Here is a 17,559-nt window from a genome sequence, read left to right as displayed (position 1 = left end):
CATCACAGTCTCCTTTAGCCTAACCGGCATAACCGTGGGACGTAAAACTCAAAGATTTCATTTTTCAACCAGCTCCCGGTGAATTTCAGCCGTGGTTACACGCTTCGCCCATAGAAATCAAATAAATGAGCGGACTTCTTCGCGAGACCATTTTTCCAAAAGAGTCGCCATTTGTGTTTACATACAACTAACGCCATAAGTGGCAGGTGGCTGAAACTCTACACAGTTGCAACTGCGTGTATTACAATTACCGCACACTCCTCATTCCTCTATAACAGACAAAACTCTAGAAATATCGGCCTTGCAACCTTAGTTTTTGACCCTTCCTCGTATTTATAATCTAATATATACTCACCTCAATTTACGAAAGAACGAACTTATACAGGGGGTGTATTTTTGAAAACGGGCTAACATATATATTTATCAAAATGAAATGAAATTTTAAGATTTAACGTCCCACGTTGTGGCCTTTAGGCTAAGAGATGAATGAATAATGAAAGTGACGAACTTGGGATCGCATGTGCCAAGTGTACTCACACTGACCACTAGACCAGCGTTGAGGACTGTCTACCAAAAATTTCAGCATTATGTCAGTGGCGCTTACAGTCTTATGTCGAAGCATTGAATGGTTATCGCGTCAAAGTGTACCAGGATGAGTACTGTACAGTGCACAACCAGTGTTGCTAACTTTGTAACAATAAGTATCTTGTCCGAAGCCACGATATTTCCTGGTTAGATGCAAAATTTCCCGCTACTAAAATATATATTTATTCTAGCACTGAAACATAGGAGAGATGCCTGTTTAGTAGGGGAGCTTAGGGGAAGTATCCTGCACTTTGTGTTAAAAAGGTGCCACTCGGATATGTTGTTCCCCTGATCCAACTAAGCAGGAATCGAAGTGGCCCCACTCCGACAGGTGGCCAGAATCCAATATGGCGGTTATCAAAGATGGCCGTCTCTGCGAATTCATAGTGTTGCTTTCAGAGGCATATATCTCCTTAACTAATAGTCCAATCTTCACGATTCAAAAACTAAACGACGTAGAAGATAACAGGGTCTAATAAATTGGCAAAAGGTTTTACCTAACACTGAAATTAACATCTACAGAAATTATTTAATTTAGAACTTTACATTTTTTATGATGGAGTTTACTCATATTTTTAAAAATAAGAAGTAAACGGCTGGGATTATCGAAAAAGATGTCGTATAGCATTTTAAAGAGTGTTAAATTATCTTTCGTTTGGTGTACATTTCATTCAGATTGGTTAATAAACAACGAAGTTATGACAATTTAAAGATTCGCATTGAGTCGATTGATTTTCACAAATGTCGATTGATCCACAAATGATTTTCACATTTACCGCAATAAAACATCACTGATGGATGATGCATTGTACGAAACAAATCATTCTCTTCTGATGTATTCTTCATAAGTCCCACTTTCATTAGAAGCACAAAGTAGCCTGACCAATAGGCTCGTATCCAGGGGGGCCTAGGGAGCCGCCCCCCTAAAATGTTCACGGTAGGCTTGCAAATGAACTATAATATGGTGATGAACTATAATATGGCTGGATCGCCCCCCCCCCCCTACATTTTTGGGCTGGCTACGGGCCTACTGACCAAGCCCGGTTATGAATCCAATATGGCGGCCTTTAATTATGATTCATAAAAATTAGTTTCTTTCGAAATATTGACCCGAATATCTAGATATGTAAACGTATACGGAGAAAGTAATATCACCTATTCTATTACTATTCACTTTTATACATGAATCAAGTTTAAGAATATCTTAAGAAATTACGTTCTTAGCGTCATGATAGAAAAGTTTTATTGTTTCATCTGAATTGAAAGAACTGCACAGGAAGACTAAGAAATAAATTCATGTCTTTAAACCATAGACCTTATATCCTTTACAATATTATAAGGAAATTATATAAAGCAATAGATTGTTATAAATTAGAAAGTAAATAATTTCTTTCGTAGTGTAAGAACAGAAACACAGCACAAACACTTAGCTCGATAATTTGAAATTCACAATATATCTTTTGGATTTTCTATGTGTACAACAGTTTTATGATTTCGACGAACAGTTAATATTACTTTTTGTACAAGCTATTCTGTAAAGAATCATACATTTAAGTTTATCTATTTATTGGTACGTTTCCAACGTGGTGTAAATTTACTGTGGATCAACTGAATTTTCAAAAATAATGAGTGCTACTTACATGAAAGTTCTATTGATCTAGATCTTCGTTTTCAGTTTCCATCACTTTTCCACATGTTCCCCTACATATAGAACAAAAAGCAACACGGGACGCTTGCACTTCTACAACGACATCTTGAGTTACATGTCTTGCAGCCACATTTCAAAAAGAGTCTCCTACATGCTTCGTATACAACTAGAATGGAAGTCCATGTTGGAGAAAGTTCACTTCCATTGTCAGTCCATCCCCAGTTTACTGGTGAAAGAATATGTGCTATCTTCTTTATTGCCTGACCCCAGATTTGTCCAGCTTGGTATGCTGCACGCTTGGTGTGAAGAAGCAAGGCATCATAAGTTGGAGAAAGTGCAGTAAGAGGTCTGCCCTTTTCCAAAAAGAACTCTCGCTGGGCTTCATTAACTTTAAATTTTTCACTTATTTTCAAATATAATAGGACAACATATCGTTGCAGTGAATTAAAACAATCTTTGCCTATGTTGATTACAGGGTGTGAAATAGTTAGGAAAGCTGTGGTCACCTCTGGATACAAAAGCCGTGTTTTCCATGCTTATAATTGTCCATGTCCGAGAAAGTGTGACACTGTATCACATCCTGTAAACGTGTGGAGGCCTCATAACGCAGTTGATTTTTCTTTTCCTAATGCTGTATAAAATTTCTACCCAACCACTTGTCTATATAAGATACAGGAAGGCTTGTTCGATGTGCAATCCTCCCAGCATCATAATTTGATGATCTTCGCCATATAACTCTGGCCAATTCCATTGAATTCGTTTCCCCAAGGCAAATAATGGTTGATCCATACAAGAACCGGAACTTGTCCTTTGTTGACTTTGTCTGTAAGTTCTCGTAGAACATTCATTTCGTGCCGTATCATAGCAACAGATTTAGAGTCTCTCTTAAACAACGGAAGCAGGCAGCATATACTTGGCACTTGCAGAGTTTCAGTTTTCGAGGCATGGTGTACAGACCAAGTGCAAATAGTGTCATTTTTTAAACATGCTTCAAGCCAACATTCCCAGTTTTTTTCTTTGCGAAAAATCCATTTCGCGGAAGAACTTTCTCTACAAACTGCGGATTCTGTTGAGGTAAAACTGGTTCCTTATTAGTGATATAAACAGGAGGTACTAGAGCAGGGATGCAAATAACCACTCGCCCGGGGCGAGTGGTTCATCGGTGCGGGCGAGTATTTAATATCATAACCAAGGTAAGTAAATGATTTCTACTGTGGGATGTAGGCTAGTAGCTTTTTTCTTGGGTGAGTAAAATTTTGTTGCTTATTTGCATCTCTGTACTAGAGCATAATTATCGGGGAGAGCAGGAGCAGTTCTCATTTTTATATTCACTTATCCTGTGAGACATGGTCACGTCGAATGCCAGGGTTTCTTAGAAGGATGCTGGAAAATAGAAATGCTCATACCATGAAAAGAATCCTTTGATGTTGTGCTAGAAGGATTGTAGTCAATATTATCTAATGCTGCAACCGTTAAAATACTTCGACGAAGATTGGAAGGACAAACCCATTTCGTCACTTTGATTTATCAAGCACTGAGAAAGATTTGAAGATATTTCCTGTACACGTGTAGACGAATTGCCTTGTGAATGCAGTTCATTTATGAGAGATTTTTTTACGAGTTTTAGCATACACGCTCAGCCCAACATAGAGAGGAAGAGGTGGCTCGCGATTGCTTTATGTCTTGCTGCTTCTGTTTCAATATCGCACGCTTTCTGATAGAAGTTATAAAATATAAGTTGGCTTGCTATCAGGCGATAAACTTGAAGTTGTTTGACTTGCGTTGCTATCAGGGGTGACAGCTGAATCATAAAGTAACATATTAACAGCATCTATTAGTGAAGAAGTAACAGAATCTTCCTGGCAGTGATTCTCAAATTTTCCTGCAAAATGACTCTTGTGGTTTGCCATATCTTTCGAAGCATCTTAACAACACGACTTAGTACTATAGCATCTTGATCAATGTCATTCTCCAGCTCACTTATTATGTCAGATCATTCTGAAAGCAAAACATCTCTGCCGGACAGATGAACTGTTAGCTCTGGCCTGTGACGAAGAATCCTTTCACGAAATCTTCTACTATGAATTTCTATTTCTTCTGATTCAGGCTTCTTCATAATCGTCATTAGCCGTGTTTTGTACAATTTAAAAATAGCTCATTTTAAATCGACGACTTCTTGGTAACAAGAATTGCGTAGTCGCCTCAAACTTTTCCTTTTCGTGTGATTCCGAACTATTCCCGCCGAAACATTACACGGTATTTACGCCATTGTTTCTTCCAATGGAAATACTTCGAGAATAGTGCAGTTGTTATTACTTCAAGTATTTTAAACACTCAGTTCTATCCGATTCCTTTGACGTATTTCGAAACATGATTTGGAGTTCATTCCTTTCCATACTTACTCTGTGCGACAGAAGGATGGGGGAGAGAAAAATGTTTGTTATTACTTTGCCGTACTTGTTTATATATCTAAATACTTTAATAAATATTTTGAAAAAGACTTATCTTTATGGATGATAATTAATGGCCGCCATATTGGATTCATATAACCGGGCTCGGCCAGGCTGTCTTGTGCTCTGGTGAAAGTGGGACTTATGAAGAACACATCACAAGAGAATGATTTGTTTCGTACAATGCAGCATCCATCAGTGATGATTTATTACGGTAAATGAACTCTCGCTCGACATTTGGGAAAATCAATCGACTCAATGCGAATCTTTAAATTGTCATAACTTCGTTGTTTATTAACCAATCTGAATGAAATATACACCAAACAAAAGATAATTTAACACTCTTTAAAATGCTATACGACATCTTTTTCGATAGTTCCAGCCGTTTACTTGTTATTTTAAAAAATATGAGTAAACTCCATCATAAAAAATGTAAAGTTCCAAATTAAATAACTTCTGTAGGTGTTAATTTCAGTGTTAGGTAAAACCTTTTGCCAATTTATTAGACCCTGTTATCTTCTACGTCGTTTAGTTTTTGAATCGTGAAGATTGGACTATTAGTTAAGGAGATATATGTCTCTAAAACCAACTCTATGAATTCGCAGAGGCGGCCATCTTTGATAGCCGCCATATTGGATTCTGGCCACCTGTCGGAGTGGGGCCACTTCGATTCCTGCTTAGTTGGATCAGGGGAACAACACATCCGAGTGGCACCTTTTTAACACAAAGTGCAGGGTTTGGCCATTTTTTTCCCTTAAGCTCCCCTACTATGTTCGCATACAAAAACGCAAGCAAACACAACACCTTCACTACCTCTTTCAGAAACTATAATCTCATCCCAGGCAGCGTTTCTTTCGGGCATACTTGCCTCTCCGGAGTTGGTCAATTGTCTCCATTCCGGTGCTAAGATAAAAATTAAATTGCTATTATGTCACTCTTGTGCAGGCCATGTTCTTTTAGCAGATACTGCCCCAGTGCAGCCTCTTCATATCAGAGATGGAGTGGGTCAACAGGACATGAATCATCGTGACCCACTCTGACCCACCGACCTACTCTGCTTACAAGACAGGATACCTCGGCGTAACACACCGATATTGATAAGATTGCACAGACATAGAGAACATCGAAAAAGAAGCGACACGTAATTTTTTTAAATCGGCCAATAAGCGCATCATTACAATCTAAGAGAAGAAAGCTAACCTAAGGTACTGATTTTTGTATACAATTTTCTTCCCTTGCTTGTAGCTTTTTTTTTTTTTTTTTTTTACCGCGGTGACTTCCGTCAAGAGCCGCAACTGGGTCCACAGGATTTTTTATGCGCGATAACTTGGAAGAAAACATGGGATTATTACGTGTTAGAAATTTGATGGCACATCCCACATATTACAGTGACAACCAGTTCTCTTTACCTTCTGGAAAGATAAGGGAAAGGGTGTATGTCATTATCTAGTTTTTCTGAGGGATACGTACCATGCGGTACCATTGAAGATCTGTTTTACTTTACTATTTGTGAACTTTCAAGTAGAGAAAAGTTTCTTCATGTTCTCGAAAACATTTCTGGATTTGGTCAGTACTCGAGTATTTGATAATAATATATGAAGTATTATTTCTTCCTAAATGAACAGTTCTAATTGTGGTATGGGAAACAAGTGAGGGGAAATCTAGACAGCAAATATTATACTGAGTGGAATTAACATTCAAGCTAAGTTTAGCTGTTCGGCCGTCGCGTTTTCCTAACGTGTACTTAAGACACACTAAAAGTCTTCAGTAGTGTGTGCTCTGAGTCATTACCTTCCTGTTTGAAAATACTCGAAACTCATGTCCAGATTATTGATATCTTTTTATTAATGTTAAACGGATAGAGTGCTTTGTATACACGGTTTCTTAATTTAACATGCTCGCATTTTATCTGTAAAAATCTTGTAATTTTTCGTTATTTATTTGTTTCAGGCATCTTGGTGGCGTTGATACCCGGTCCATCTCAATGCCAGAATCGTCAACAGGAACTACTTCAACCCGTCTCCATGATTAATAATGGAAGCAACTCTTCCGCTTTCAGCCATGGATTGCTACGAAGATATGTTCAAAGAGATTACGAAGAAGCTGTACGGAGAGGATGGGCTTCCCGACATCCAGGACGGCGAAGGAGTAATGCGAATGATGGACTTCGATGACAATGGTGGTTCGTTCAAAGAAGAAGGTGGTCTTAGTGCTTTTGGATTGGCGCTCATGCAGAATGGCTTCCAGTCGATGCCTCCGGACACCAAAGGCAGAGTTCCTGATACCAAGGTTCATTCCCACTTCCATCCGCACTCCCATTCATCCCACTCCTCCCATCCGCACTCTGCGTCCTCCTCCTCCTCATCAGATGATAAGTGGGTACCCAGTGATGAAGTTCTTCCATGGACTACTTCGAAAATTGCTAGTTACAATCCAGCGCAAAAATTATTCAAGTGCTTCGAGTGCGATTGTGTGGGGTTTCTGTCTCGGGTAGCCGAACACTGGTTAGGGACACATGCTAATCTCAGGGTGTTTCAGTGTCCTCGTTGTCCGTACACAAGCGCGTGGGCTCGGTGTGTGAGAATGCATCTGACACGACAACACAACGAGCAATACGCAGACGGTTCATTGTGGAAGGAGAATCCCATTTTGGAGGAAGTGACAAAATTCCTTCAGAATCTGAAGACCAAAGTAGAAAGTAAACAGGAATTTCAAGCAACGCAAACAGACAAACGTTACTGCTGCACCTACTGCCCGTACGCCACTGATCGTCGAGATCTCTTTACTCGACATGAAAACATCCACAAAGATGAGAAACCGTTCCAGTGCTATGTTTGTCAGAAGCAATTCAACAGAGCAGATCATGTGAAAAAACACTTCTTGAGGATGCATCGGGACCATCCGTACGACATTAACAAAATCCGCCGACAGCCCCCGAAAAACGCAAGTGGCATGTCGTACTACAACAGATATAACAACAGACCTCAGCATCAACAACCACCAACACCCATTCTCCAACCACCTACCTTCAGTATCAACAGAACAAATCCAAAACTTCGCGACAAGTACAACAACCACCTCCAAAATAACCTCAATGGACCTCATATGAACAATAATAACAAACCAAATGGGAGCAAGAAGAAAAAGGGAGACAAGCTCTATTCGTGCTGCTACTGTTCGTGGTCAGGTGTGGACAATTGGTGTCTGAAAAGGCACCTGAACACCCATATTAAACCTTTCCTATGTAATTTGTGTGATTACAAAGCTGCACGATCGGAAAGGTTGGCGACTCATGTTCTCAAGGTTCACAACAAAAGAGTTTGCAACAAGTGCTCTTTCTTGGCGGATGACCAACTCACTCTCAGCGACCACATGCAGGAACATCAGTAAGTAAACGTCATCTATACTCTTATTAGAAAGTAGCTAGAAAATTGCACTAATTTTGATGTGGTAATGACAATATAAATATTCTAGCTACTCATTATTCTGCTCTAAGTATGAATTTCCAAAATGAAAATGAAATGAAATTTTCAGTTTTAACGTCCCTCGATTACACCCTTTAAGATAAGAGAGACAGGTGATTAAGGTAAGTGAATGATTATGGAAGAATCGGTAGAATGAAAATGTGGGAGCGAGCGGTAGTGCCCTAAGAAAACCCATGGACACAATGTTTTTGTCCACCATAAACTTACTTGGCCGCGGATCGAACTAGAAATCCATAGACTAGAGGTAACTGCTCTACCACTCAGCCAGCCACTTCAATGGCTACAGTAAGGATACGAACGAAGGATAAAGCCATCATATTGATTGTTAAATTAGTTGATATTTCATATATATTGGCATTTCGCGAAATCTGCTAATTCTTTAAAGCAGTACCAAGCGAATTTATAAATGATCCTCTCTTGATAAATCGCTTCGTCTCCGGTGCTTTATTGGAACATAAATTAAAAACACTGTCCAAAGAAACAGGGATGTGCAGAATTTGAGTACATACTCAAGTTTTCAGTAAGTATGGAATCATATTTAAGTAATAAATCTTGAGATTCGGTGAATCTCTTGAACAGTACTGAGGACTTTGAAAGACATCGAAATTAAAATAATAATAATAATTTTCAAACGGTAGAATTCCATTAGATAAACTGAATTTGTTACTCTAGAACCACTCAATGGAAATGGAAAATATAGTTCTAGAATGATGTTATCATCCAAATTGATACGTTTCGAATAAACTCTCAACTGTTCAAACAGCTCCAAGATGCTTACTTAACCTACACAATATGACTATTTCTGGAGTGACATATTTACATTTAAAGTTTCTTTCTATTACTTTATTAGGGGGCCACGGTGTCACAGTGGTAGAGCACTTACCTCGGGTGCGTGGGGTCCCTGGTTCTATTCCCAGCTAAGTGAATTTGTGGTGGACAATATCTATAATCATTCACTTGCTTTAATCATCTTCTCCCTTAGCCTAAAGGGCATAATCGTGGGACGTTAAACTGAAAGACTTCATTTAATTTTTCTATTACTGTAGGTTAACAGTACGTTGTATATCGAGAACGGAAAGTATTAGTTTCATTTGTGTATTTTTTTCAAGAAAACCGTATAATAGGTTATATGGAGTTTATATACATGTATGGGTAACACCTTTAGTATGACTGATTTGTATCTTCGTAACCAAGGTCCTTAATTTTATTCGGATATTTCAGCGTGCTCATTAAGATTTACTTATAATTCTACAAGAGAGAAGATTATGATTAGGTTCCAGAAATTTGCATTCACGAAATTTAGTTAGATCTTAAAGGGCTCTAAATACCTTTTTGGGTATTAAAGTCCTTTGAAGTCTTAACAATATTTACATTTTTTAAATAGTACAGTTAAGAAAGTAATACGATTTTCTTAAAGCTATACAAACAGAAATCACTACCAAGCTTTGATTTTTCTATGAGATCAAATTAACAAATGTTAAACATCTTTCAACATTTCTTACCAAGCTGCAATCCTTCTTTTAGAACAAGAGAATCAAATATGTGCATACCATATAGAAAATAATAGATAAAGTTTGAGGACCAAGTTTAAAAATTTCAGCATTAGTGAATGCCTTTTTTTTTTTCAATTAATGAATAGTAAAATATTTGCGAAGATTACTATTTAAGAGGTGATATTTCAATAAAATTGAATAAAGTTTCAAATATTTTAGCATATATATATATATATGTAACCGTGACAATATTAGTCCAAGTATAAACAAAGTATTATGGATGAAACACAGCGTAAAAGTAAGTTCACGAAAACACAATGACTTTTGGCATTAATTCTAATCCTTCTGTTTCTCAGGTTTTTGGTGCATAAAGGTATAATAACACTATCCACTAATGTACTAGTCCCTTTTTTTTTTATTGTTTTTCTTTATTTCTTAATGTTGATCTACTCGTTAAGTGATACCACACAGCAGAGAATAGAATAAAATTGCTCAGCACATATTTCATTGTTCAAATATTTTTAAAATATTATTTTAACAGCTAAAGAGTACACAATGTAAATTGTATATCTTTCCTTTAAAGCATAAATTAAAGACAACACAACAGATGCCTAATTATAATGAATAATACACATGATTTCAAGGACTTTTATCTAAACGTACAAATCATTCAGAAACTTTATATTGCGTACAATGTGTAAGAATTTAACAATTTCATACTTACTTTTTACTATGCTATATTTTGAGAACTTTCGTTAGAGGTTATATCTCAACTCAATTAAAGTAGCCAATCATAAAGCCTTTCACGTAAAAAATAGTAAATTGCAAGGTAATTTATGGAATGTATAAAGTGAAAAATCGAATTTTATACAGAAATATGGGAGCTCAATTTATTTATTTGATAACGTTTATGTGTCAACATTATGTACAACTGGAGAGAACTTATCTCATAAAGAATTGAAAGAAGTTTTGAAAATTACTTTTCTTTTTCTCTTGAATCAGGATGTTCAACTTATAGAGACCATGTTGAACTTACTCTCAATATGTGGTGGTATTTTAATGGACAATGTTTAGTTATAACCGAAAAGTACCAGGAAGTATAGTAGAGTGAGGAACTAGCTGAATCTTTGGGATTAATGTTGGCAGTTTTTTTTTTTTAAAGTTTATAACAGAGACTGTATTTTGAACAAGTATTCAAAACTTCGCCTCACTGTTCAGTAACAATGTGTTTAGGTGTTGAAATAAGTATCTTTAGTGGGAAAATTATATCGTATACCCGGACACTTCCTTATGGTTCGAAGAAATTTTACTGAAAAGTTGGATAAGAATGCGCTAGAGAAATATTGAATTGAGATATTTGTTGTATGAAACAGTTGGATATAATAAACGTGTCAGAAAAAAAAATCATTTATCGAAGTTCACGGACACAATTTTCAACACTATCTATATTGAAAGTTGTTGTTAACATAATCAGCTGTTAAGTGTAGGTGCAATACAAAGCGGTCTTTTTTGAATTGAATATTCTGTATAATGTATTTTCTATTTTTCCATTGGTTCGAAATAGTAGAAAGTATATTGATACATATCTTTTGTGAATAGTTTTTTTTTTTAATACGTCAAAATAGAACATTACTTAACATTAGCTAATATGTCTAATTATGGAATGAATTTTTTAGAAATTTTTGTTGTAAAGAAATTCTTGATTGAAGATTTAAATAAGCTCTTTTTCTGCTAAAAACACGATTTTATATATAATTATATTTCTTTCATATTAATTGCAGTCCTTTGGAGTACAGAAATAGTCGATCCAACAATGTTCTGCGGAATGTCAGCTTTTCATGCTACCAACCTTCCATTGGAGGCTCATATTGGTAAGAAATATTTCCTTGCTGTAAGTCATGATCATTTTTAGTTTTTCGTACCTCTCTGTAATACTCCTCTTTTAAAAATAATTGAGACTAACTACAGAACACATACTAATCTGGTCGCCTCTTAATACATAGTTGTAGCATTATATAAACAGCTGAGGATGTTCTTGAAACATGTCAGGTTCCCCTCGAGAAAACGTACAAAATACTAGACTAAGCCAACCTTAAAAAAAAGAAACTTATTGATTCACGTTGACGATGAATAAGTATGAAACGGTAAGGAGCAGTCAGTGAGTTTCAATTACTTCATTATTTTTCTAAGAAAGCATCTTTATCTGTTTGTATTTATATTTTTTCCCTGACAAAATTTATACCCCTTACATCATCATAGTTTTTATTACTTTGATCATGGGACTAAAGAAGATGCAGTTTGTAAGTATTATGGATCTTAAATCCTGAACTGAAATAAAAATGAAATCTTTGAGTTTTACGTCCCACGATTATGTCGGCTAGGCTAAAGGACACGGTGATGATAAGAAAGAATGCAATGGTGGAATGAATAAAGTGGGAGGAAACGGGAGAACCCCGAGAAAACCCACGCATACGATGTTTGTCCAACACAAAGTCCCTTTAAATCCTGAATTGACTATGGGAAATGAAGTAGGTCTCAGTCAGAGATGTGGGATGCCAAGATTGGGAATTTAACACAACACTGCCTGCTCCTTTTTTTCCCTTTCTTTTTAAGTGTATTGATTTTATATATGCTGTTTTATTAATTACATAATGTGTAAAGAAAAGGGAGAGGAATCTTCACAAAACTAAACAAGTGGAACAAAAGATGTTTGAATAATGAGTCAAAATATACTTAGTTCAGTAGTAAGGACTCGAGATATTTTGTGGTGTTGACACCAAACAGCAGTCCGAAATAATTGTAGTCTTGTTTAAAAATCTTGGCTACCCACCTCTTAGAACTATATTTTAGCAACCATACATAGGAAATTTAAAGAGTTTGTCTCTAAGATCTCAATTGGTCTAACTTGTACGAAAATCAACATTTGTTTGATTTAATGAGAGAAATGGGAAACCTCACGTGTAGACCTGTACGTCTACCATAAAATCGCAGGGCCTGGAATCGAACTAGAACCTTTCGCAGCTGAAGTGAGCAATCTTCCACTGACTCAATGTACTTCCCACCTTCAAAATTGAGTAGTTACATTTGTAGGTAGAATATACTGGTGCCCGTTTTTCGTTATAAATCTCCACTGAAGTAAGTCTCGAAACTTAGCGGTTCTTTCAGTTGAACCGAAAATTTTCCTCCGCAAATTCTTTACACACTGTATAATTAATTTTCTCTTGTAACATTTATCACGCCACATGTGAATGCGAAACAACCTGTAAAACAACAAAACAAAACAAAAAAAAAAGTCTATTTTGAATTTAAAAAAATGACAACTAAGGGAATAAAGCATGTTAATCTTATGCAAGCAAAACAAAATTCAGAGTATTTTGATCGTAGTTTTGTGGTAGATTGTAGATAATTATCATATTTCCGTAAATATAAAATTCAAAATTTTACTGTAGACTTTGGGATTCATTTAGAAATCTGAATTAAATTTTAAATTGACATGTTAAAAGAATTATTTCTCTTTGTTTCATTGCAAGATTAAGAGAGAGGACATCGGGACAGTGGAACATGTTAGTTAAAAAATGCTAACACTTGAAACCCAAAGTAGAGACTTATTAACAAAAAAACAAATAATAATTGTGTGACCTCCCCCATTTTCTTACTAGTGACTTTGATACTATTTCCCACTTGGGAAGAACTTTTAATAACTTGGTTGTGATGAAGTTCCCTAACTGTTCCAGCCAAAACCCATTGGTAAAGACTAGGCCTACCTGCAGCGTCTGTGGGGAACATTTTGAAACGCAAGCAGATCTCGAAGCCCACTCCATGATGCAACACAAAAAGACGATTGTCCAGTGTGACATCTGTGATTTCCGGACAACTGATGAACTAACAATGGCAGAACACTTGGAAGCGAAGCACAACGTCAAGAATCCAAAGCTGTATGAAGAGGAGGAGCCTCCGCTGTTTATGTGCCAGGATTGTGGCTGTGAATTCGTTGATGACAGTTCACTGGAAACACACACTATGACCCACCACAAAGCAGTAAGGATTGAACCAAAGTTCCCCTATATATGTAGCGTGTGTTGTTTTGGATGTGCGTCTCAGGGCACAATGATGGAACATATGCGTATTCATACGGGATTGTTAGTTCAGTGCAAGGCTGAAGAGTGTTCGTTCAAAACTCCATACGAATCTGCCTTAAAAGAGCACGTTGAAACTTTACATAATGACGAGTTTATTATCAGATGTCCACATTGCGGGCTTAGTGTCAGCACGCATGATGCATTCGATCATCATTGGACTCAACATCATTCCGAATTATGTTCCGCCTGTTCTGGGGTATTTAAAAAGCACTTTGGAGTCAAAGATACAGGCAAAAATTTTAAGAAAAGTAATGGTATTCTTGAGTCAGTCATTGATAATCTTTCAGAACGTTCAAACCCTTTAACAAATGACTCTAACAACGGGAAGAATTTTTTAGATTGGCAGAATCGTTCAGGACTGAAACAGCGATCGAGGAAACAAAGTTGTCCAAGAAGAGTTGTCACTGTGTTGGATCCGACAGAAATCCAAGTTGTTTGTGAAACCCGAAAGAGTCATAAAGTGAAGAAAAGATCGGTAATTGCAAGGCTGAAAGACAAGTACGCGACAAGTATTTTGACTCGTAAAGAATATCGGTGTTGTTGGTGTCAATCGGTGTATTTTATGAAATCCAGTTTACTTGTGCATGTGTTGTGGCGACATACGGAGAGCCAGTTTCAATGTGAGCATTGTAACGTAAAGTGTAGACATCAATACCAAATAGTACTGCATGCGAGCCGCAAGCACATTAATCCAAGGAAGAAAAATGAAATAGAAGAGACGACAACTCAACAGTCATCATCAGCAACTTCAGAAGAATCATTCGTCAGCAGTAACACTGCGCTACCAGTGCCAGCCTCATGTTCATCTGTTATGCCACCTCTTCCGATAACAGAACCAGTAAAATCTGCCTCTTGTGTACCTGTACTCCTGCCTACGTCCTCGTGAGGGTAAGAGAAGTCTTCAACCGTCTGTTCGGAGTATCTTCTGTACACCTTTGTTGTTGTTTAATTTTTATTTATACGTTATGTTTGTTGTTTTTTAATCACTTGAAAATAAATAGTTACGATATGTATTAACCTCTTCGCAATTTCCATACATATAAATAATCAATCTGCAAATTTGGCACAAGTAATTTAAAAAATAAATTAGTACTGGAAGTTTATTCCAGAAAATATTTGAAATCCTTTCCTTAACATTACAGTAAAATGTAGATTTTTACTCACTCATTGACTTCTTGTATCACTTGTGGATACGTTGCAAATTAGAAGGTAGCCGTGCTGACTGAATTTTGCAGATTTGTGATCACTTAAACGAACTTAGGCTAAGTATTCTTAATCTATATCTTAAACAGAGGGAAGACTAAAAATAAAGGCCAGCTAATGGAGTCAGTACCTCTCAACTTATTCAATACCTAGTCATTAAAGTCTTGAAAAGTACTAGCTTCTAATACAGAATTTGTCTCACAATTTATCTAAAGCTTTGTTTTGACAGTTTACGTGTGACTAATTTATTCAAGGCAAATTAATTTTAAAAACACCATAACTGTTTGGCTATGAAAATGTGTCTCATTTTTAGTATATTTCTTCGCAATTTTTTTACTGTGAAAATACGTTTTAGTCCAATCTTTAGGAAAATAATACTAAATAAAAGTGACATTTCTACAATATCCATTCAAGTGGTAACTTATTTCTGCCGTTCTTATGCACGTACCATGGTAGTTGTAGCCTACTTCAGATACAAATGAGAATGCATAGACTCATGCACGAAAATTGGCCCATCTCTACATTTACTGATCTGTACTTTTTCTTTTTTCGAGCATGATAGAATTGTAATATCAAATATTGAATTCTTTGAAAATATTGTTGGTCATTTTATAAATTTGTAATTGTTAGCACTTCTATTAAATACATGTAAATCTGAATTTTCGTTGTTTTAAATGACATTAGCATGCAATTTTCAACATTTAAATAAATTCGAATTAAATAAATGTGTGTCTGTGTGTATAACTATACAACCTATTTTTAGTAATAACAATATTTCACAACCAACCATAGTGTACAGTAAATATAATAAAAATGCCATTTTTCGTGAATGATTCACAGCTACCTTCTTATTTGTTATCGTACCTTTAGAATAGCAATAAAGATCTAGTACGAACTAAAAATAATATTATTTTCTATTCTTAGAATCACATTCGTGAGAATTGTGGTGTATTTTTGTCATAGAATATTACATCAGAACATTATTTGAGGTAAAAAAAAAATGTCTTCACACTAAAGAAATACTACACTGAATGAAGCACATAAAAAAATAAATTTTCAGATTGTATTACGTTACTTATTTTTATGTAGTTGTTATACTGCTAAAAATTGTCAAACATTTTTAATGTTAACCGATGACGTTAATCTATGTCTTTGATAATAATTCTACTCATGTAATGTAATCTTTCACAAATACGGGCATTGAGTTGTTACCAACTCGTCTTTTATATTTGGGACCATTTATATGTAACTAGTTCAATTTTGATGGCACAGAATGTTCAATTATATGTTGAGAACTGTATTTTTTACATTTGAACACAATTAATGTAACACTACGAAAGACGATTTTTATCATACCTCTTCTTGTGTTTCTCTTTATACTTGTTACTTATATGAGGCCTAACCAAAAATTTTTATTCTCATTTGTATATTTCCTGAAACTTTTGAGATCAGATTCTACCGGTATGAGAACAAAATACCAATACTTTTTCTGGGGTAAATCTTTTAAAGTTGTAAAAACAGTTCATTATTTATGAAATAAACTTTGTTACAATGAATTATTATTTTTGATTTTAAAACCATATTAAAGAAAAAAAGAAAAACACTTAGAGTCGCGGTAACAATATCTAGAATATTAAGCACGATCCGTTTATACAATTACACGTTTTTAAGTAACAGTTTGTTTTCTTACAAATGCTGATGATGTTGCTAGCTTCTACGTAAATCACGTCTTAACTAAAACCAGTTGTCAACTTACCACACAAAATTAAAAATTTTACTTCCTGCATTAAATTTATAAAGTTGCTAAAAATTAGCAAATGACTTAATTAGTGCTCATTATAGCTAGCACCTTCATAGCATTTTAATTTTTGATCAGGCCTCGTACATGTAATTTTGTTTTCGATGTAGGAAAAGTATTTTGGTATGATATTCGTATCATAAAAGGTCAATAATGTATTTGCGGATATTGTTAAGAAAACAGATCTCAAAAAAATGAATAATCTTTTATGAACATGGTACTCCTACAATGTTAGATTGATAACTGTGAGTGTTTGTTTTGAACAAGTGACTTTAAATGTACATGATTGAATGATAGTAAAATTTACACGGTACATTAGAAGAAAACATAATTTTAAATTAAATTCTTCTCATCCACTTTTTAAAACTATTTCTTCTTGTATTAACTTTCACATGTACTTTTAGCTATTCTTTTACTGGAAATTAAAAAAGAAGGTACTTAAATCTTTACAAGAAATGTCTTGAAATTAATTAATTATTTCCATTCCCTGTACCTTAACTGATTTGATTGATAGAAGTTTAAACACTGGGCTATATGAGACAGGACTACTGCTTAAAATGGATTCCGAAGAGTAACTCGTGTTTTTATGCAAGGCTTGTGCCTTCATCGAAAATTGGACTGAAGGCCACACGCACAGAGAAAGCACAATAGCGACTTGAATAAGTATCCTACCATGAACTGAGAACTTAACAAACTCGTCTTTGGTACTTACGGTTTCAGATTCGATCCCCAACGAGAATCACGTTTTAAGCCAATTA

The 17,559-nt window shown here is 35.6% G+C and overlaps 1 protein-coding gene across 3 annotated transcripts in view; it reads left to right on the top strand.

The window, feature by feature from the left end:
• LOC145687988 (uncharacterized) overlaps positions 1-17,131 on the top strand; it is a 112,934-nt gene extending 95,803 nt beyond the window's left edge. For all 3 annotated transcript variants that reach the window (XM_081761645.1, XM_081761653.1, XM_081761636.1), the window contains exons 2-4: positions 6,634-8,069; positions 11,443-11,532; positions 13,396-17,131. In XM_081761645.1, the coding sequence (XP_081617771.1) occupies positions 6,718-8,069; positions 11,443-11,532; positions 13,396-14,686 (2,733 nt within the window). In that variant the 5' untranslated portion in view covers positions 6,634-6,717 and the 3' untranslated portion in view covers positions 14,687-17,131. The remainder of the gene's footprint in view (positions 1-6,633; positions 8,070-11,442; positions 11,533-13,395) is intronic.
• Positions 17,132-17,559: the final 428 nt, after the last annotated feature.

Source organism: Thermobia domestica, chromosome 1 (genome assembly GCF_964235325.1).
Source record: "Thermobia domestica chromosome 1, izTheDome1.hap1.1, whole genome shotgun sequence".
Taxonomy (NCBI): Eukaryota; Metazoa; Arthropoda; class Insecta; order Zygentoma; family Lepismatidae; genus Thermobia; species Thermobia domestica.
The sequence above is the reverse complement of the archived record's forward strand: the minus strand, read 5'-3'. Positions and strand labels throughout refer to the sequence as shown.